Source organism: Haemaphysalis longicornis, unplaced genomic scaffold (assembly GCF_048455015.1).
Source record: "Haemaphysalis longicornis isolate Haplotype H1 unplaced genomic scaffold, Haemaphysalis longicornis Haplotype H1 scaffold_10, whole genome shotgun sequence".
NCBI lineage: Eukaryota > Metazoa > Arthropoda > Arachnida > Ixodida > Ixodidae > Haemaphysalis > Haemaphysalis longicornis.
Window position 1 is genome coordinate 32,304,215 of NW_027526204.1, and position 15,662 is coordinate 32,319,876.

A 15,662-nucleotide genomic window follows, 5' to 3' on the forward strand; every position below is an offset into this window, starting at 1 on the left:
TTTTAGTTCTATTTCCGCCTTGTGGTAGGATTCCCATGCTGACTTCTGGTTTTTCTTCCTTTCTGTTTTAAACAGGCGTTTTTTCTTGCCTATCATTCTTTTAATTGTCTTAGTGAACCAAGGGGCTGATGGTTTTTCTTTGATTGTGATTGTTGGTATGAATGTTTCACTCAGTTCGGTTATTTTAGATGAAAGAAGATGCCAGTTCTCCTGTACAGATCGGTCATCGAATCCTTCTTTGAAAGAGTGGTAGAACTCTTCCAGTGCCGTGTTAATAGCTTCATAATTCCCCCGATCGTAGAGTTTGATTCGTTTGTTTCGGGATTTCTCAACTATAAGGTGCGTTGTAAATGTTGCTAGAATAACTTTGTGGTCACTTAATTCCTGCAGGTATAAGACCGATTGCAGGCTGCTTGGGTCCGACAACAGTATTAGGTCCAGAATGTTGGATGTGGTTGCTGTTTCTCTAGTAGCCTGTGTGATCACTTGAGTTAACTGATAGTTTTCCAAGCAGTTTAGAAATTCATTACATTCTGAATGTGGATAGGTGGTGCAGTTATCTCGCCAATTAATGTTTGGATAGTTAAAATCACCTACGAGAATGAAGCTACCTTTTGGAAATTTTTTGTGTAGGAGGTCAAGGGCGTCGTTAAGATGGGTGGGGAAATCGTAATCTGGCTTAGGGGGGCGGTAACACACACCAAATATCGTAGTGCCTCGAGGGCTTTCGCACGATATCCAGAGCGCTTCAAGGGGGCAGTTTATTTCAATTTTAGAGTGACGGACAGATCTTTTTACTCCTATTAACACACACCCACCACGTTGCAGTAATCGGTCATCAAAATAAGCCAGGCACTGAATAGCGTCCATGCACTACAAGCAACAACCTTGCAAGCATTGGCAATTAACCTACCCTGTGTTGCCTGAATGTTGGCGGCAGGAGCAGATGCGAAGTCCAGTTTTCGCCACTGGGTCGGCATTGTCTCGAGAAGCAGGGAATTTTTTCAAGGCACGTGCCTGGCCATTGTTCACCTCCAGAACTGAAACAAATCAAAAGTCATAGCAGCTAGAGCAACAACTGTTGCAACAATTTTAGACAGACCCAATTCTCGCATGTACGACATGCGTTTGTCTTTTTCGAGGGACACTTGCTGATGGTTTGGACACGTTTTAAGCTTCTACGTAAAGTTTATTGGTGCAGCGATAAATGCCCAGACAGTGTTAAATGGCCAAAGGCATAAATGATACCACTAAATGCTTGAAAGTTTGAGAACGCCCTTGTGAACATCAGTGAAGCAAATGAAAATGGTGAGATGTGTTGAGCTGCTACCTTTAAAATGCTCAATGGACCTCTCCCTGTATGTAAACACCGTGACGTCACGAAGCGCACGTGCGCGACGGGTGGCGCCTGCTGGCGGCCGCGAAATGCGGCGTCGGTTGGCAGAAAGCGCCTGCGCCGACGGCCCGGCCTGGCCGCGCGGCGCCTGAAAGGAACGCTGTGCCGTTGGTTCGGCCCGTCGCTGGCCGCCTACATTGCAGGTGGGGGGTCTAGCTATCCTAGCTGCGGTCGTCGCACCTCCACGTAGCTCTCTGCACCTACAGCCTCCGCAACACTTTCGTGTACCGTACGGTCAATTGACGAGGGACGCTTCCGGATAATCAGTGCGTGACAGAACAGCCAAAACGAGTCATTCTGAAGGTTGGTGCTGTTGTTACGCGTTCCAAGAATGTGTTTTTAAGATGCTTTGTGTCCGGACGCATACCAAGGAAAGCTCATTCATGGTTGCTTTCGAGGTCGCGCGGTGCCTCAGGCAGCGTATACGCTCCCTGTTCTTGGTCTCTTTGCGTCACCGGGAGGCAGTGGCGTACGCACGATTTCATGTCGAGGGGAAAAAGCAAAGGTAAGTCATGAAAGGATTAGAAAGTAAAATAAACAGCAATGCAACAAAAATATAAAGAGCAAAAGCCAAAAACTATTTCAATAAAAATATCACGATGATGTCGTGCTCTAAGCAAGTGACCGATTATTTTGTTACTTTTTCCCCAGTGAAATCACGAAACGTTTCATCGTCATTGTGAGAGTAACGTAGCAGCCACACATGGTGAGTGCGTTATAGCTTGCGACAGTGGCACTGAAATAATCATCCGTAGGCATTATTTCTTGATAGTTAAAGTTCGTGTCCTTGCACGCCCGCTGCATACGCCAGCGGCGAGAGGCCGCAACAGAAGAATACATTCCCTGAGTCCGTTCGCTCAGGGCAAACAGATTTTTCGAGTTTTTTCGAGACGCGTGAGCGGCCCATCTCGCGGCGCAGGCACGATGATACATGTGAGCACGGCAAGCAACTCTGTTTGGCCGCATCCTCAAGGAATAATATAATTGATCAAAGTAAAAATTTATTGCACTTGCAAGCAATAAATTTCGTTCGTCTTGAACAGATCCCCCCCATACGATCAAACTTGTCGTGGCCGATCTGGCGCCCACAGGCGGCTATCGCGGATCGCTCGACGAAACATTTATTTGGCGTCACCAACAGGTTACGCATTCATTGTCGTTTTAATACAGTACTCTGCCTGGTCAAAACATGGCAATATTTCGCAGCAAGAAAATCCCCCCTCCCCTCCCTTGCACTATTTCACTAGACAAATTTCTGCTGTTGCTGCGTGATAGCAGGTGGTTGAAAAACAGCATCGTTTTATGGCACTAATCAACATGGACTGCCAATATGGGCGGTATGATTGTGCTTTGAAGAATAGCAGAAGTTCGAGAATGGGAAATGTCATGAGTAAGAGCAGACAATGTCACTGCTTTGGCTGCTGCAGCCTCTTCGGCGCATTGCGCGCATCTAAAATACCCGCCGTATTTACTTTTTTGGTGACGCGGAAGTGTCTACTGCCCCTAATTTAGCTCGCACGATTTGCGTAGCCGAGAGCACAGCAGCCCACCGGCATCAGAAAAGCCAACACATAAACAGAAACTCCACTTTGCGCGCATCCAATGCAGCCTCACTGCATACGCGCCGCGCGCCGGCCCGAATGTTTTGCCAACCACCCTTCCCGGCCACGCCCAGCACGTGCGCTCGCCGTGACGTCACGCCCGCCGCGTGACGTACCCCGGGAGAGGTCCATTACACTTCTTTGTATTGGGTATGTAGTTGACTTAACCAGACTTCTTTCAACACCAGTCTATTTTACTGCAACCCCATGGTAGCTGCTACTTTTATAATGCCGTTTCTTCTATGTTTTTCCAAATCCATACACACAAGTTTCCATCAATGGTGCAAGCAAATTTTGTTTCACGCTGCAGCGATCCAGTCCGCCAGCTGGCCGAGCCACGCACGCTTGATGCGCCCGGTTGGGGTGAACTGATGTTCTTCCGACATAAGCCACTCAGTGTAGTGCTTGCAATGTGCTTGATGGTACTATTCAATTTCATCGAACATTTCAACTTTTTAAGCAGTTTACATTCAGCTGCAGCTTGTGCAAAAGCACAAAGTGGGCCTGAGTCTAGAAAAGTAAATGCAAAAAAGCAAAACCAAGTTGCCTTACTTCTACATTATCTTGTGAAAGTTATTGATTCAACTCAATAACCTCGCCAGCAAAAACATTTTAAGAGAACATGCAATTTTTCCCGAAGAGATAGAGTGACAGGAAGTAAATGTTGCGCTTCAGTTTTCCTGGAGTTTCTTTTCAGGTGGATTGGAAGCCAAAACTTCTCGCATGATAATGGCAATCTGAGCACCAGATGAAGTTCAGTAGGCATCATGTTTGAAGTCCTACATTGGCAAGTGGTATTACATTTACAAAGCTTAGCATACCAAGGGTACAAAAAGGTAATAAGGAACTGTCACGAATGCCTACAGCCAAGTTGCTTAGTACTCAATCTTCGAAACGTTCAGCTGACCTGATTTCATGGCTATCTGTATTTCATTCATTTGTTCAAGCAGTGTCTACAGGTTAAAAGTGAAAGAAATCACCTGTAGACTTAGCAGCGTGTCGTCAGAGCCGAAATAAGAAAATGCATAAGGAGAGGAATACAGCCCAAGCGGCACTTTTAACCCAGTTTTGTTGTCCTAAAATGCTCTAAAACCAGAAACCTCTTCAGACAAAAGAGCAAGAACTTGAGACATCTGGTACTTTACATAGAAAGACAGGAAGAAAAATAAAGACACGTGTTTGCCTGAGCAAGCAGTGTAGGTCTCTCTGTCCCATTTGGTTGGCTGTTCTTTTTACTTTAGTCAAAGTGTGGTCCATGTGTTGGGACTACAGAACGGTAAGGTAGTTAAACAATGTTTGCAACTCACTTCAATCTACCCTTAAACTCTAACCATGAACATATTTTCGTAGCGTCTAAATAGCCCCATCAGCACACAAACAAAAAAGTTGGTCAAAACATTATTGAGAATGTATGCGCCAATAAATATATTCTTTTGCACGTAGGCTGCCCTAAACTGGAACATTTCAATGAAATCCCAAATCCCAACCTGAGAATTCCTCTTCTGTTTGGGAGCTGGTGTTCATAAGGAACGTCACACCACACTGCATACCTGGAAAGGAAATTCACATTCAATAATGGTTTCTCAATAGCAGTAACACAGAGAAGGGAAAGTACCAATGGTACTAGTGGTAACCGTCACTTGTGTTTCTCGGCTGCAGGATACATCCTGGTTGTGATCTGCATCCCTTGAGAGCGCCATGACGCTGCCCTCAAGCATTGATTATGGTGCACGTGGCGTGCTTTCTGTTGGTGTAGTAGTGTATTCTGGAAGCAAAAGAAAGCCACCACTGCAATGTTACACAATCATACTAAACACCAAGTGTGCTGGCAATGAGACAATTGCTAGTAATACTTTTCAGTGGAAAATTGCATCCAGCCAATTTAACTCCTCTGAAATATCTTTTTGAAACAGATAAATAGTTAGAGAGTGAATTCCTTGTTGCAAAAAACAACTCATGAACCATGCATCCATTTTTGAATCCCTGCAAGACGGTAATGCAGGAACTATCCCATGCCCTTGCTATGCATGCACCGTACATGTGTTGCAGGTCCGTCTTGCAGGCACAAATCCTCCAAGCTCTGCTGTTAGGACAAAAACGGATAAAATTTATTTTCATGAAAGCTGTACTGGTGAGTAGCAGAGACAAGTTTAACACAGTATTATTCCTAGAAGACAAGTCTGTGAACTCTGTTATTGTGCCCCTAAGGCTGGCTTCCTAGTCCTGCCTACCTGGATTTCTAGCTTGCAATCAGAAGTGAGATCCAAACCGTCTAGACAGCTGCCTTTAGTTTAAGATATGCAATACCTACTGCCACCTTATGACTTATCCTCTGTAAGGTATCAAGAACTTATATATTGACAACACGTTTTGTAAAAGCCAGGAATACTGCAATCCAAGGAATACTTCACATATAATGGAATCGTGACAGATGATTTTTGTGAGCTGGGTGACAAGGTTAGCCAGCATGCAAATGCATACAGTTCGTTTTGAGCTAAAGGGAACATGAAGACAACATAAGTCCTGATTCAATACTCAGTTCTCAATCGCACTGCAGTGTTGCTCTTTTTGCTTTTGTTAGTTCAAACTTTTATTAATTAAACTGAGACAGCTTTTCCTCATGGTTAGAATTTATGAGCTCTTAATGTAAGTGCACCTCCCACTCAGTTAAGTGGAAGCCCGGTTGCTCGCCGCAAGATGAGTCCCTCACTGCACAGTTCCAGACAATGTCAGTGTGATCTATGTGTGACAGGCCGCAGTTGCTCAGTGGCTAAGGCGTTGTGCTGCTGAGCACGAGGACGCCGGTTCAATTACCGGCCGTGGTGGCCGCTTTTCTGATGGAGGTGAAAAGGAAAAACGCCAGTGTGTACGAGATTTCGGTGCATGTTAAAGATCCCCAGGTGGTCAAAATTAATCTGGAACCCTCCACTATGACGTGCCTCATTGCCTGCATTGCATCGGCGCATTGAACCCTACAATCAAATCAATAATCTATGTGTGCCCCGGTTTCTGTTTCGAGGCGCTTTCTTGGGGCTTGAGTAAATGACATCGGTCCAGGGTTTTCCGGGGGGATAGTGCGGCCACTCAGTTGGTCGAATTCCATGGCCTCTTGGCGCTAGGAGTGGGGCTCTGGGAGTGGCAGCTCTCCGCCCGTCGGCGTGGCCGGAGGCAGCAGTATACGCCTCGAGCGTGGCCTGTACAGGCGCCACTGAAATTCCCCTAGCGGCCCGTTTCGAAAGCAGCCGCGGGAGTTGCCGGCCCGCTCCCCACTGTCACCGTTGCTTTCGGGGCCTGTTCACGACTGAGATTTACCATTTGCAGGCGTTGGAAATACATATTTATGTGGAGCAGTCACTCTGTTCACAAATGTGGTGTGTTTACGAGTGTAAATGAGTGTGACGCAATCTTAGTCTGGTACATTCGGTCTGTACAAGCGCCAAGTGTGCATCACAGGTCGGCGTCGCGAAACCGGGATATGCATATGGAGGTGATTGATTCCACTGCCCTGAAATTTACTAATAGTGTCTCCGTAAGCATAATATCCCCAGATGGTCATGCCATGGCTATACACTACGATGTACATCAGTTTTGTGCACTTATATAACCTAGTGGAGCGCTCATACCTGACAGCACGCCAGTTATGCATGCCAATATCATGCCTTATATATTGATCACTACCCTAGACATAAATTTCACGAACATTCTACGAAATAAGTACGATAGATAATCCAAAATTATACCCTGGATCAGCGCACGAGAAAAAAAAATAATGCTGGGGCGTCTTGTCGTGAGCTGAGCGCCCGCAAACATTCATATATGTTACATATGTCCTCCGTGAGCAGGCCGGAGAAGGGCTTCTACAGTAATGCCCGTTTGCGACTAAACGTTTCTTCGAAGCATAGCCATATGAAGCAGGGAGCCTGCAGAATCTAGCACAAACGGAAATCAGAAGGCCTTATCAGATATTCCACTCTTCTAACGACACCTTTTATCAGTTTTGAACTTGTATACCTCAAGAAATGCGTTCCCCGAGGGATCAGCTGTTAGTTGAAGTCTAAAAACTAGAGTGACGTGAACGAGTAGCTCATGTGTGTGATTACTAAAACGTTCTTTCCTTGATTTCGCTCTGCAATCATACACAACGATACGTAAGCGTCCCCCTCCACTTCCCCCCCTCCCCATGTCTCACGAAATAGCAGTGCATTTCGCACACTAAATGGTCTCCCAAGTCTTACCCGGCTAAAGTTTATACGAACGTCTTTAGCATTTCAGAAGCTGCACTGAGTTTTTTTTTCATTTCTGTGCGAGCTGTTTGTTTCTTCCGGACTTGCAGACCAATAATTTTTCAGTGGTTTAATTAATTTTCTTGGTTCTTGCTATAAGGCATGAGTTCACATCTTTCACGACGCAGAGCCTTGGAATTTAATTAACATTTTCGCGTGGCTTATATTCTTATAAAAGGCACAAGTTATTATCAGGTATTGGGTAATCACATCCCCGAAATATATTTTTCTACGACGCATATATTCGTAATGAGGCCGCATTTGTTGTCCGCGCTACAAAACAAAACACACCTCTCACTGTGCCAGTACCAGGTTTAAACAAGGCGACAATAAAATTAACTTGTGCCAGACGTATTAGGAGGTGACAGTGGTGTTATGCTGCTGCCGTCGCCGACCCCCGTAACAGCGGTTGAGAAGGACGCAGAGCCGCGTTCCCGGATAGCTATTGTTGGTGTTTGACCACCCTACCAACACGCCGTGGCTTTTGAAGTGACCTAAACATAGTGTTTACTTACAGACGTCACCATAACAAGTTTTTTAGCGCTTGGAAAGGCAAAAAGAAGCGAAAGAGAACCAAAACACTGCATAAGCCCCTATGGGCCGCGCAGCACTAATCCCGTCAACTCCTTGGAGAAGCGGCGGCAGGCGGCCCAGCGATCGCAAAGCTCGAGGTGTATAGAACACTTTTGGCGCAGTAGGCTTAGCAGAAGTGTCGCCGCCGCGGAAGTTCAAAGTCGGGTAATTAAGGAGAGGCCCCCCGACAGCACTTGAGGCACCGAAGCGTGCTGGATAACGTTAGAAGCATGATGGTAAAGTCGTTCACTTGCCCTTGAGGGTGGCCCGCTGATTTGGAGGTTCAAAGCGGGAGCCCACACAAAATGTGACCGTCTGTGTCGACCCCCTGGCGCCGAAATCCCGAGTTCTTTGCGATTTTTTTTAGACATAATCTGCTCATGAATTAATGCAGCAATGATAAACAAACTGGGTGAAAAAGAGTAGATGATGTCATGCGTTGAACACAATCTCCTTTCAAAAAAGTGCACACTTTAATATCGTGAGTTTGTCACTGAGGTGGAGTGAAACTACATGAGCTATTCGGAACATTCAGCCCCTATAGGTGCCGCCACTAGAAATCCAATATGATGGCTAGAGAAATTGTATGGCTGAGACACACAACACGTGCGTTCATTTGTCTCGCCTGTTTCTCTGCTTTTTGCCCTAAACAAAGCCATGGATCGCCAACACGAACTAGTACAAGCGCGCACTCTACTGTTGTTAACATAAACACACACACAGAAATGCTGTTTGGGTGCAGCGACTGCAGCCAGCGCAGCATCCTATAGGGACCAGGCAGCTGGACGGGTGGCGCCACCGCTCGGCGCTTCCCTTCGTTAGTGGAATGAGCCGGTGAATTGCGCTACACAGCCTCCCATTGTTTTTGCCGTGTTTGCTTCGGTGCTTTGAATGTTTTGGTGGTGTGGTGAGCGGACATGTGAGATGAAACGAAGTCTGGACAGATGTGTTGGGTTCGTAGATGCAGTAACGGCTACGTAAACTTGTCGGACACTTCTAAATTTAGGTATCGGCTACAATGGCATGAGCGCTGTTTGCAGCGATCTATGCTTGGCTCCACCCCTTCTGAGTACGAATAAAAGTACTATTATAAGTACAGTCCACACTCGTTACAACGGACCCTCTTAATCCGGAAAAAAACGTCCGCTGTAGCCGAAGTATGGAGTATCCGACCGGTGTTGGGGTGGGGGCGGAGGTATACGAGCGCAAAAGTGCGAACTTTGACCAATACTGGACATAAATGCTACAGACACTATTCTTTCTACACGCCTGCAGCACATCTGCACGGCGTTCACGTGGTGGAAAAAATCACCTGAAAACCCTGTTTCCGAAGCTTGGCACCGGGCCTTGGAAAAGGCCTAGCATATGCAGTCGAGTGCGTAATGACGCACGCTAAGCTGAGCAAAGAAAGCAAGAATATAACAAGAAGCAATTACTAACCCGCTATAAAATCAGTCGTGGCCAGCAGAATCAGCTAGGCTCTTTTAAAACCCTTCGTGACAAGGCACCGTTAGACAAGCAAATCGGATTGCCGCTTGACGTTCCCCAAAGGAAGCTTCCGCATTTCTTACAATTATAGCCTGGGCATTACAACGGCTGATACGATATAATCTTATGGACAGCTGTAAATGTCCAAAGTTCTACCAATTGGACTGTGCACGGCCACTGTCAGATTGCACACAATGGATGGGAGCCAACCTCCTACTTTAGGTATTTCTTACCTTTTTCGCCAGACGGAACGCGAACGATGCATGCGTTGGAATAATGGATGCCGAGTTTCACTGAACCTAAGTTCTTTATTACATACAAAAAACCTGTCAGGGTTCGTACGGGCTTCAAAAGCACAAATTCAAGGGTTTTCAAGGACTTTCAGGGACCAGAAAACACATTTTTAAGGTCCACATTTTATGTTTTATCTGGGATTATTCATAACTTTTTCGACACAATGCAAAATTTTGATATTTCCTAATACCTAAGAACATTAACGCACATTTGGATAGGCGCGATGGGTTCATGAATGCTCCCCCAGCTTTATTTTTTATTTCATAAGTTATATTTAGAGGTTTTTCTTTTTTCTTGGTGTGTTGCCGAGGCTGCTTGATTTCAAAACTTAGTTGATGTTTCCTGCATCTCCTGCTTTGTCAGCAAGAGTATCAGCTGAAATTAACTCAGCAAGTGTTGCTGCATGGCAGGATGAACTATGTACACGTCCACTATTTGCACGTAAAAGCAAACGCAGATTGAGCGTATGAGGCACAGCAAACATGCAATGAGCGGCCGTCCAGACTAGATGGAACATGCAAGATAGAGAACAGAAGCCGGCTTTCATGGGATTTTATCGTGACATGAATTTTATTGAGGCGTGCTGCTCCCAATGTTGCCTCGCAATAATGAGAATCCACGACTCATAATTTCACGCAATACACTGAAACTTGATTGATACAATGTTTCTTTACATTTTTAACACCTAAAATTCACGACAAACACTTTAAATTTTTGTGAAAAGGTAGGGCCATTGGTTCTCTCCAGAAAAATCAAGGGTTTTCAAGGACCCTTTAAAAATTCCAGGACTTTCAAGGCCTTGAAATTTACACTTCTAAATTCAAGGGTTTTCAAGGACCTGTGCGAACCTTGCCTGTGAAGATGGAGGGCAAACTCGACTCCGAGTGCGCTGTTGTTCAATCCCACCAGCAGCGTTTATCGGCAGCGGCCTTGTTCTTAAAGGGACAGACAACCGATTTTTGTCGAGTATATATTATCTATCCCAAATGAAAGGGTATCACTTAAAGCACCTTGACGAAAAACGGTTTTGCTGATAACGCCGTAGAACTTTTTAAATCGAGTTTTTTTATCTACGAGCCGTATGTGTCCCTCCCAAAACTAATGCTGGCAACCATGACATAGAGTAGCTCGACAACATACTTTTGTCTGTATGCGAAATAAAAATCAATATTAAAAACTTGTTCCCAGCTAAAAAAGTTTGAATCGCAGGCTTTCTTGTTCCTGTATGTGCTTTTTTAATGCAACAGTCTATTTTGCACGAATGCGCCATCTGTTGGGATAGACGATAGGTAGAATCTGGCTTCACGTTGTGGAGGCGGGAAGTTCGATTCTCCCCGAGCGCGACGTTTTTTTTTTTTTTTTTAAGCTGCCGTTGGCGTATTTGGAAACTGAAATCAAATATTTTGGCACAACAAACGCCTCTGCCTCAGGCAGAATCGTCAAAACTCCTTCACTGGGTCTGTTTACTGAACGCTACCGTTGATTCTGGGCATGAAGGCTCAGTTAGCCACACTGAGAGCAACCCAGCGGCGGCGGGCGGCGTGTCTAAAAAAATTTCAAAATAATGCTAAAAAATATATATACAATTTAACCTTATACAAATACTTGTGTTAAAAGGTTTTCAATACGTAAATAAACGTTTCAGCAGTTACAGTAGCTGCTAGGTTTGCAGGTCACGTGACAGGGACACATATTGTAGTTCCAAGTTTCGACACTACGAACCGCCACCCTTCCGTTTTCAGGAAGTTTGCTGCCAAATAAAAATTATTTCCGCCAGCTTGTTTAGAAATTGCTTGTGGTTACCAGGCTATATAAAACGCTGGCTTTCATATGAGCTAGAGAACATATACGCGACAAAAATCGGTTGTCTGTCCCTTTAACGGTCGAACGGACCGTCTGATTAGATAGGCCTGTACTTTTGGCGATGTCGGCCTGTTTTTCGCCGTGTTCGACAGCGTCAATCATGTTTAGTTCAACCATCAGCGAAATCAGCTAGCCTGCCGCTCATGCCGCCGGTCGCGCAAAAACATGGAGGTCCATGCACAAAAAAAAAAGGCCAGTGGCACTGGCTTGGCTGCGCCAACGTTGCCAGACATAAGTTTCTTTGCCAAAATAAACAAAAAAAAACATATCAGGTGCCGGCACCGTGGAAGTCCGCTATAAGCATTCAGTCAAAACAATTTTCGCCTAAAATTTAGTCTGTTGTAGCCGATAGTCCGCTATAGCCGGGTCCGTTATGAGCGGAGTGGACGTCACTTAAAATGCATGGGGACCAAACAAACCAATAGAAATGGTCTGTTGTAACCAAAAGTCCGTTGTTGCCGGATCCGTTGTAACGAGCGCAGTCTGTATTTGTTTCTTCTTAAATGTACTAATGGCTACATAAACTGGTTTGACGCTCCTAAGTTTGGGAACGGGCTACACTGAGATGAGCGCTTTTGCAGTGCTCTGCACATGGCTTCGCGCGACCTGAGTAGGAATAAAACTATTAGGAATATTAGAATTCATTTCTACCACTTTAAATTATCTTCACTGGTTTCAATGACTATGGTTTCCACGCCAGCCTTAGCGCTGGGATACCTCCATACATGTGCTTTGAAGAGAAAGGCACTTGCGTACGAGATGGATTACCGTGTAGCCGTAGAAATGTTGCGGTAGTTTACACTCTCTGTAACCGGGAGCTTTGTGCCTCCGGTTTTGGTGAGCAACACTGTGACAGCATGGGAGCCTGAAAGCCGAAGTGGAACTCCCACGTTTGTGGTGGTCATTTTATCAAGACCCAAAGTTATTAACCACCCAACAGCCCAAGCTACAAACCATCTCTCCTCCCGTACCCGTTTTAGCTCCTGCGTGGAATAAAGGCTGGCACTGGTAGATAAAAAATGTGGTAGTGTTAACGTCAGCCAGTGTTTTTGAATGCTTATGTATTCTTTACAGATTACCTAAAAAAATCGCGTAATGCCTTGTGGAGACACAAAAACACGCTATTAGTTGTCTCAAATATGGGTGCATCAGCACGAGTCCTGCAGCTCAGACACATTTCCAAAATGCTGGAAAAAGTTTACATTTGGAGAGAGGTGCACGGAAGTTCAAAATTATGGGACATGGTCAAAGTCGGACGCTGTGATCAAAAGACCAAACTGCGTGCTGGTCAAGTTCGAAGCTATACTAGTCAAAGTGAACCCAGAAGGAAACCAAGCAAAGCCATACGAGAAAGCTTTGCTATAAACCATCATCGCCGTTAGACGGAGTAGTGCATGATTTTTCAAGCGGAAGTGGCAGCTTGTAAAACTCAGCCACACGGGCACCTTCCCGTCTCGCGTCCTTCAGCCACGCAGGAATTGGTTTTTGAAAAACCATTCACCAACTAGCCAGCAACCATTGCAATTCTTGTAAAGCAATGCTTCTCCACGACAAGCAATAACGTTCTACTATCATGCGGTATTTATTCTGTAAACGATTCCCGCGCACGATGACTGAGTAAGAGTATTTCTGTGAAATTAGACACGTTTCAGACGTAGTTAAGGAAGTTACGGAAGCGTCGTTCATCGCAATTTCTGTTTTGAGGCAAATCTTAAAAGACACCACCCAACTTTGTCTTTTGCTTGTGCTTGACGCCGTTTAGTGAACCGCCAAAGGCCAGCGCCGCAGCATTACTGGACCTGTTGCATGCATCGGCTTTGTGGGGGCATTTATACTCGGTTACAACTGAAGAATGGCACCACCTCATGTAGTGTATCACTCCGCCAAAGCGCCGGACCCGTGACGTCAGTGCGCGCGCGTTTTGAAAGGGGTTTGCTACGAATGCGTGATATTGTCTGCCTTGTCTCACACAGTTTATTTGTCGTCACTGGAGTCGTTTATAAGCATATTAAGTCCAAAAAATCACGGGAACGGCTCACGCCATGTTCAAAATATTCCCAGTAACGCCCTACTTGCGCCGCGCAGAGAAACATCCGGCTACAATGATAAGGCACAGCGGCAACTTCCGGTGCCGTTCTTAAGTTGTCACCTAGTATAGCTGCAATGTACTCCTCGATTCGCGAAACTGCATGCAGGCATGAAAAAATTGCATGAATGAACGGACTTTCACTTCCAGCTTGACTTCCAGCTTAGCGCATTGAGCGTCGTCTGTTATTTGTAAATACTGAGTATGGGCGTAAATCACACACATGGCATGCATCGTAAAGGTCACATCCACGCTGAAGATTTACCGATCTGAAAAAAGTCCTTGTGGTTATGTACGCTTTGCACGCCGCACCGCAGAAAAACGGCAGAAAGCCATGCACAATAACGCTGTGCTGACCACCACCAGAATTCCACCGACGAGCGGTTCGCCACGAGCGGCGCTGTTCGCTGAAGCGACGGTGGTGCCATACAACGGCCGCCCGGTTCCTATAGTCTTCCGACAGGTTCCAGTGGCGAACACTGTGAAAATGGCGAATAGTTGTTCCTAGCTTTTACCCACATACAGGCTGTGTCAAGCAACACGTCCACATAGGGCGAAAACTGGCAACTACTAATGATCAGAGAACTGAACCTCTACGACCTTTAGTGCAGTGTTTATATCCCCGCGTTTTGAGGTTATGATCCTAGGTTCGAATATACCTAGTATTCACTGTCCCCCCCTCTTTTTTTTGCCTGTGGCTAGTGCTTCAGGCTAGCCACACCCGACGCCCACATCGGTACTACGCATTGCTACCCCTTCGGGCTCATTCTGTTTCGGAGCAGATGGCTCAAGCCGAGGCCGTTACTTAAATATATGTTTATTAGGAGACGAACGCATGCTCAGGTTCGGAAAAGTTTGCTCGGGGAGTGCGAACGCGGTCAAGCGTACGGCGAAAAAAATTCTCGACGGCACGCGAACTCCGTAGAATTGCTAAGTCACGTATTTGCCCTCAATGCATCCCCCCTCAACTACCGCCTTAAAATCATCTTATGGATTACGTAGGAGTTCCGACGATTCTAATGTCGCTGTCGCGGCGGTGCTGCCAAGAGCACATTGTGAGATTTTGCTTCAAAAGTCCGCTCCCAATAACTGTCGCAGGTTTCGTGACTACGGCGCGCGAAAAATAAGCTGAAATCAGCGCTGCAGGGAACGGAGTTTGGACGAATTTTGCGCCGCCACTGTACAACTGTTGTACACGGCACTCCGCTTAAGTATGACCCTGCCTGAAAACATCGGTGGCCGGGGGGGGGACCGTCATAGCAGTGGGTGTGTGGAACACAGACCGGTGGGTAGGAGACGCGGAGAGCACGACAGGCCAAGACACAACACGACAAACCTTTCCAGAAGTGCCTCTCGGACGCACGGAGATCGTTGGTACTGACAAGATCACAGGCAGTTCCGGCAGGTTCGCACGTTTGACCGCGGGCGGTGAGGCACTGGCACGAGCCCCTCTCTAGAACGGCGCATTCCCGCGCCAAAAACACTCTCATACGAGCACACCCGATCATCAGCAGAAACACCCTCCGTTTTCAAAGTCAGGTGCGTAGTACGTCGTCCGACGGCTCCATCGCCTGGCAGTGGATTGCCACTGCGGATGCGTGGCGCCATAAGCGGACGGTGTGGTGTCGTATGATGGTTATTTAACTTCCCACTATTTTAACTCAATTTTCGCAATGCTAACTACGGCTTGGACTAACGTCTAGCGGCCATTTAACATTACAGTGGCAAGCGCTCTTATGTTCGTTAGAGCTGGACGGCACTCAAAAAAAAAAAAAAAAGTTTAGGCGCTTGCAGCGTCATTTGCGGACAGACGCCTAAAGTCACTCGAACAAGGGAGTGGGTGCAAGACTAGGTACTAGGTTTTTTTAAAAAACTACTGCGTTGTTCGCCTGTGAACCGCGTCGGAGTTCCCGCGGTTTTGGCCCCGATAAAGTCGTCGGCGGGGACAAAGGCCTGGAAGTGCAGCGCACGCTGGTGCACAAGTGAGCGCGGACAAAACTTGGTGTGCCTTTCAAGGCTTCCGCGGATCGCCGAGGAACGTGTGTGTGAGCCTCCCGACAGCTCCCGAAGAGGTTGTG

The 15,662-nt window shown here is 46.3% G+C and overlaps 1 protein-coding gene across 3 annotated transcripts in view; it reads right to left on the reverse strand.

The window, feature by feature from the left end:
* Positions 1-15,280, reverse strand: part of LOC144158347 (uncharacterized) — a 36,018-nt gene extending 20,738 nt beyond the window's left edge. For all 3 annotated transcript variants that reach the window (XM_077689165.1, XM_077689164.1, XM_077689166.1), the window contains exons 1-4: positions 14,921-15,280; positions 4,613-4,762; positions 4,485-4,547; positions 914-1,040 (exon numbers count right to left, since the gene is read on the reverse strand). In XM_077689165.1, the coding sequence (XP_077545291.1) occupies positions 914-980 (67 nt within the window). In that variant the 5' untranslated portion in view covers positions 981-1,040; positions 4,485-4,547; positions 4,613-4,762; positions 14,921-15,280. The remainder of the gene's footprint in view (positions 1-913; positions 1,041-4,484; positions 4,548-4,612; positions 4,763-14,920) is intronic.
* Positions 15,281-15,662: the final 382 nt, after the last annotated feature.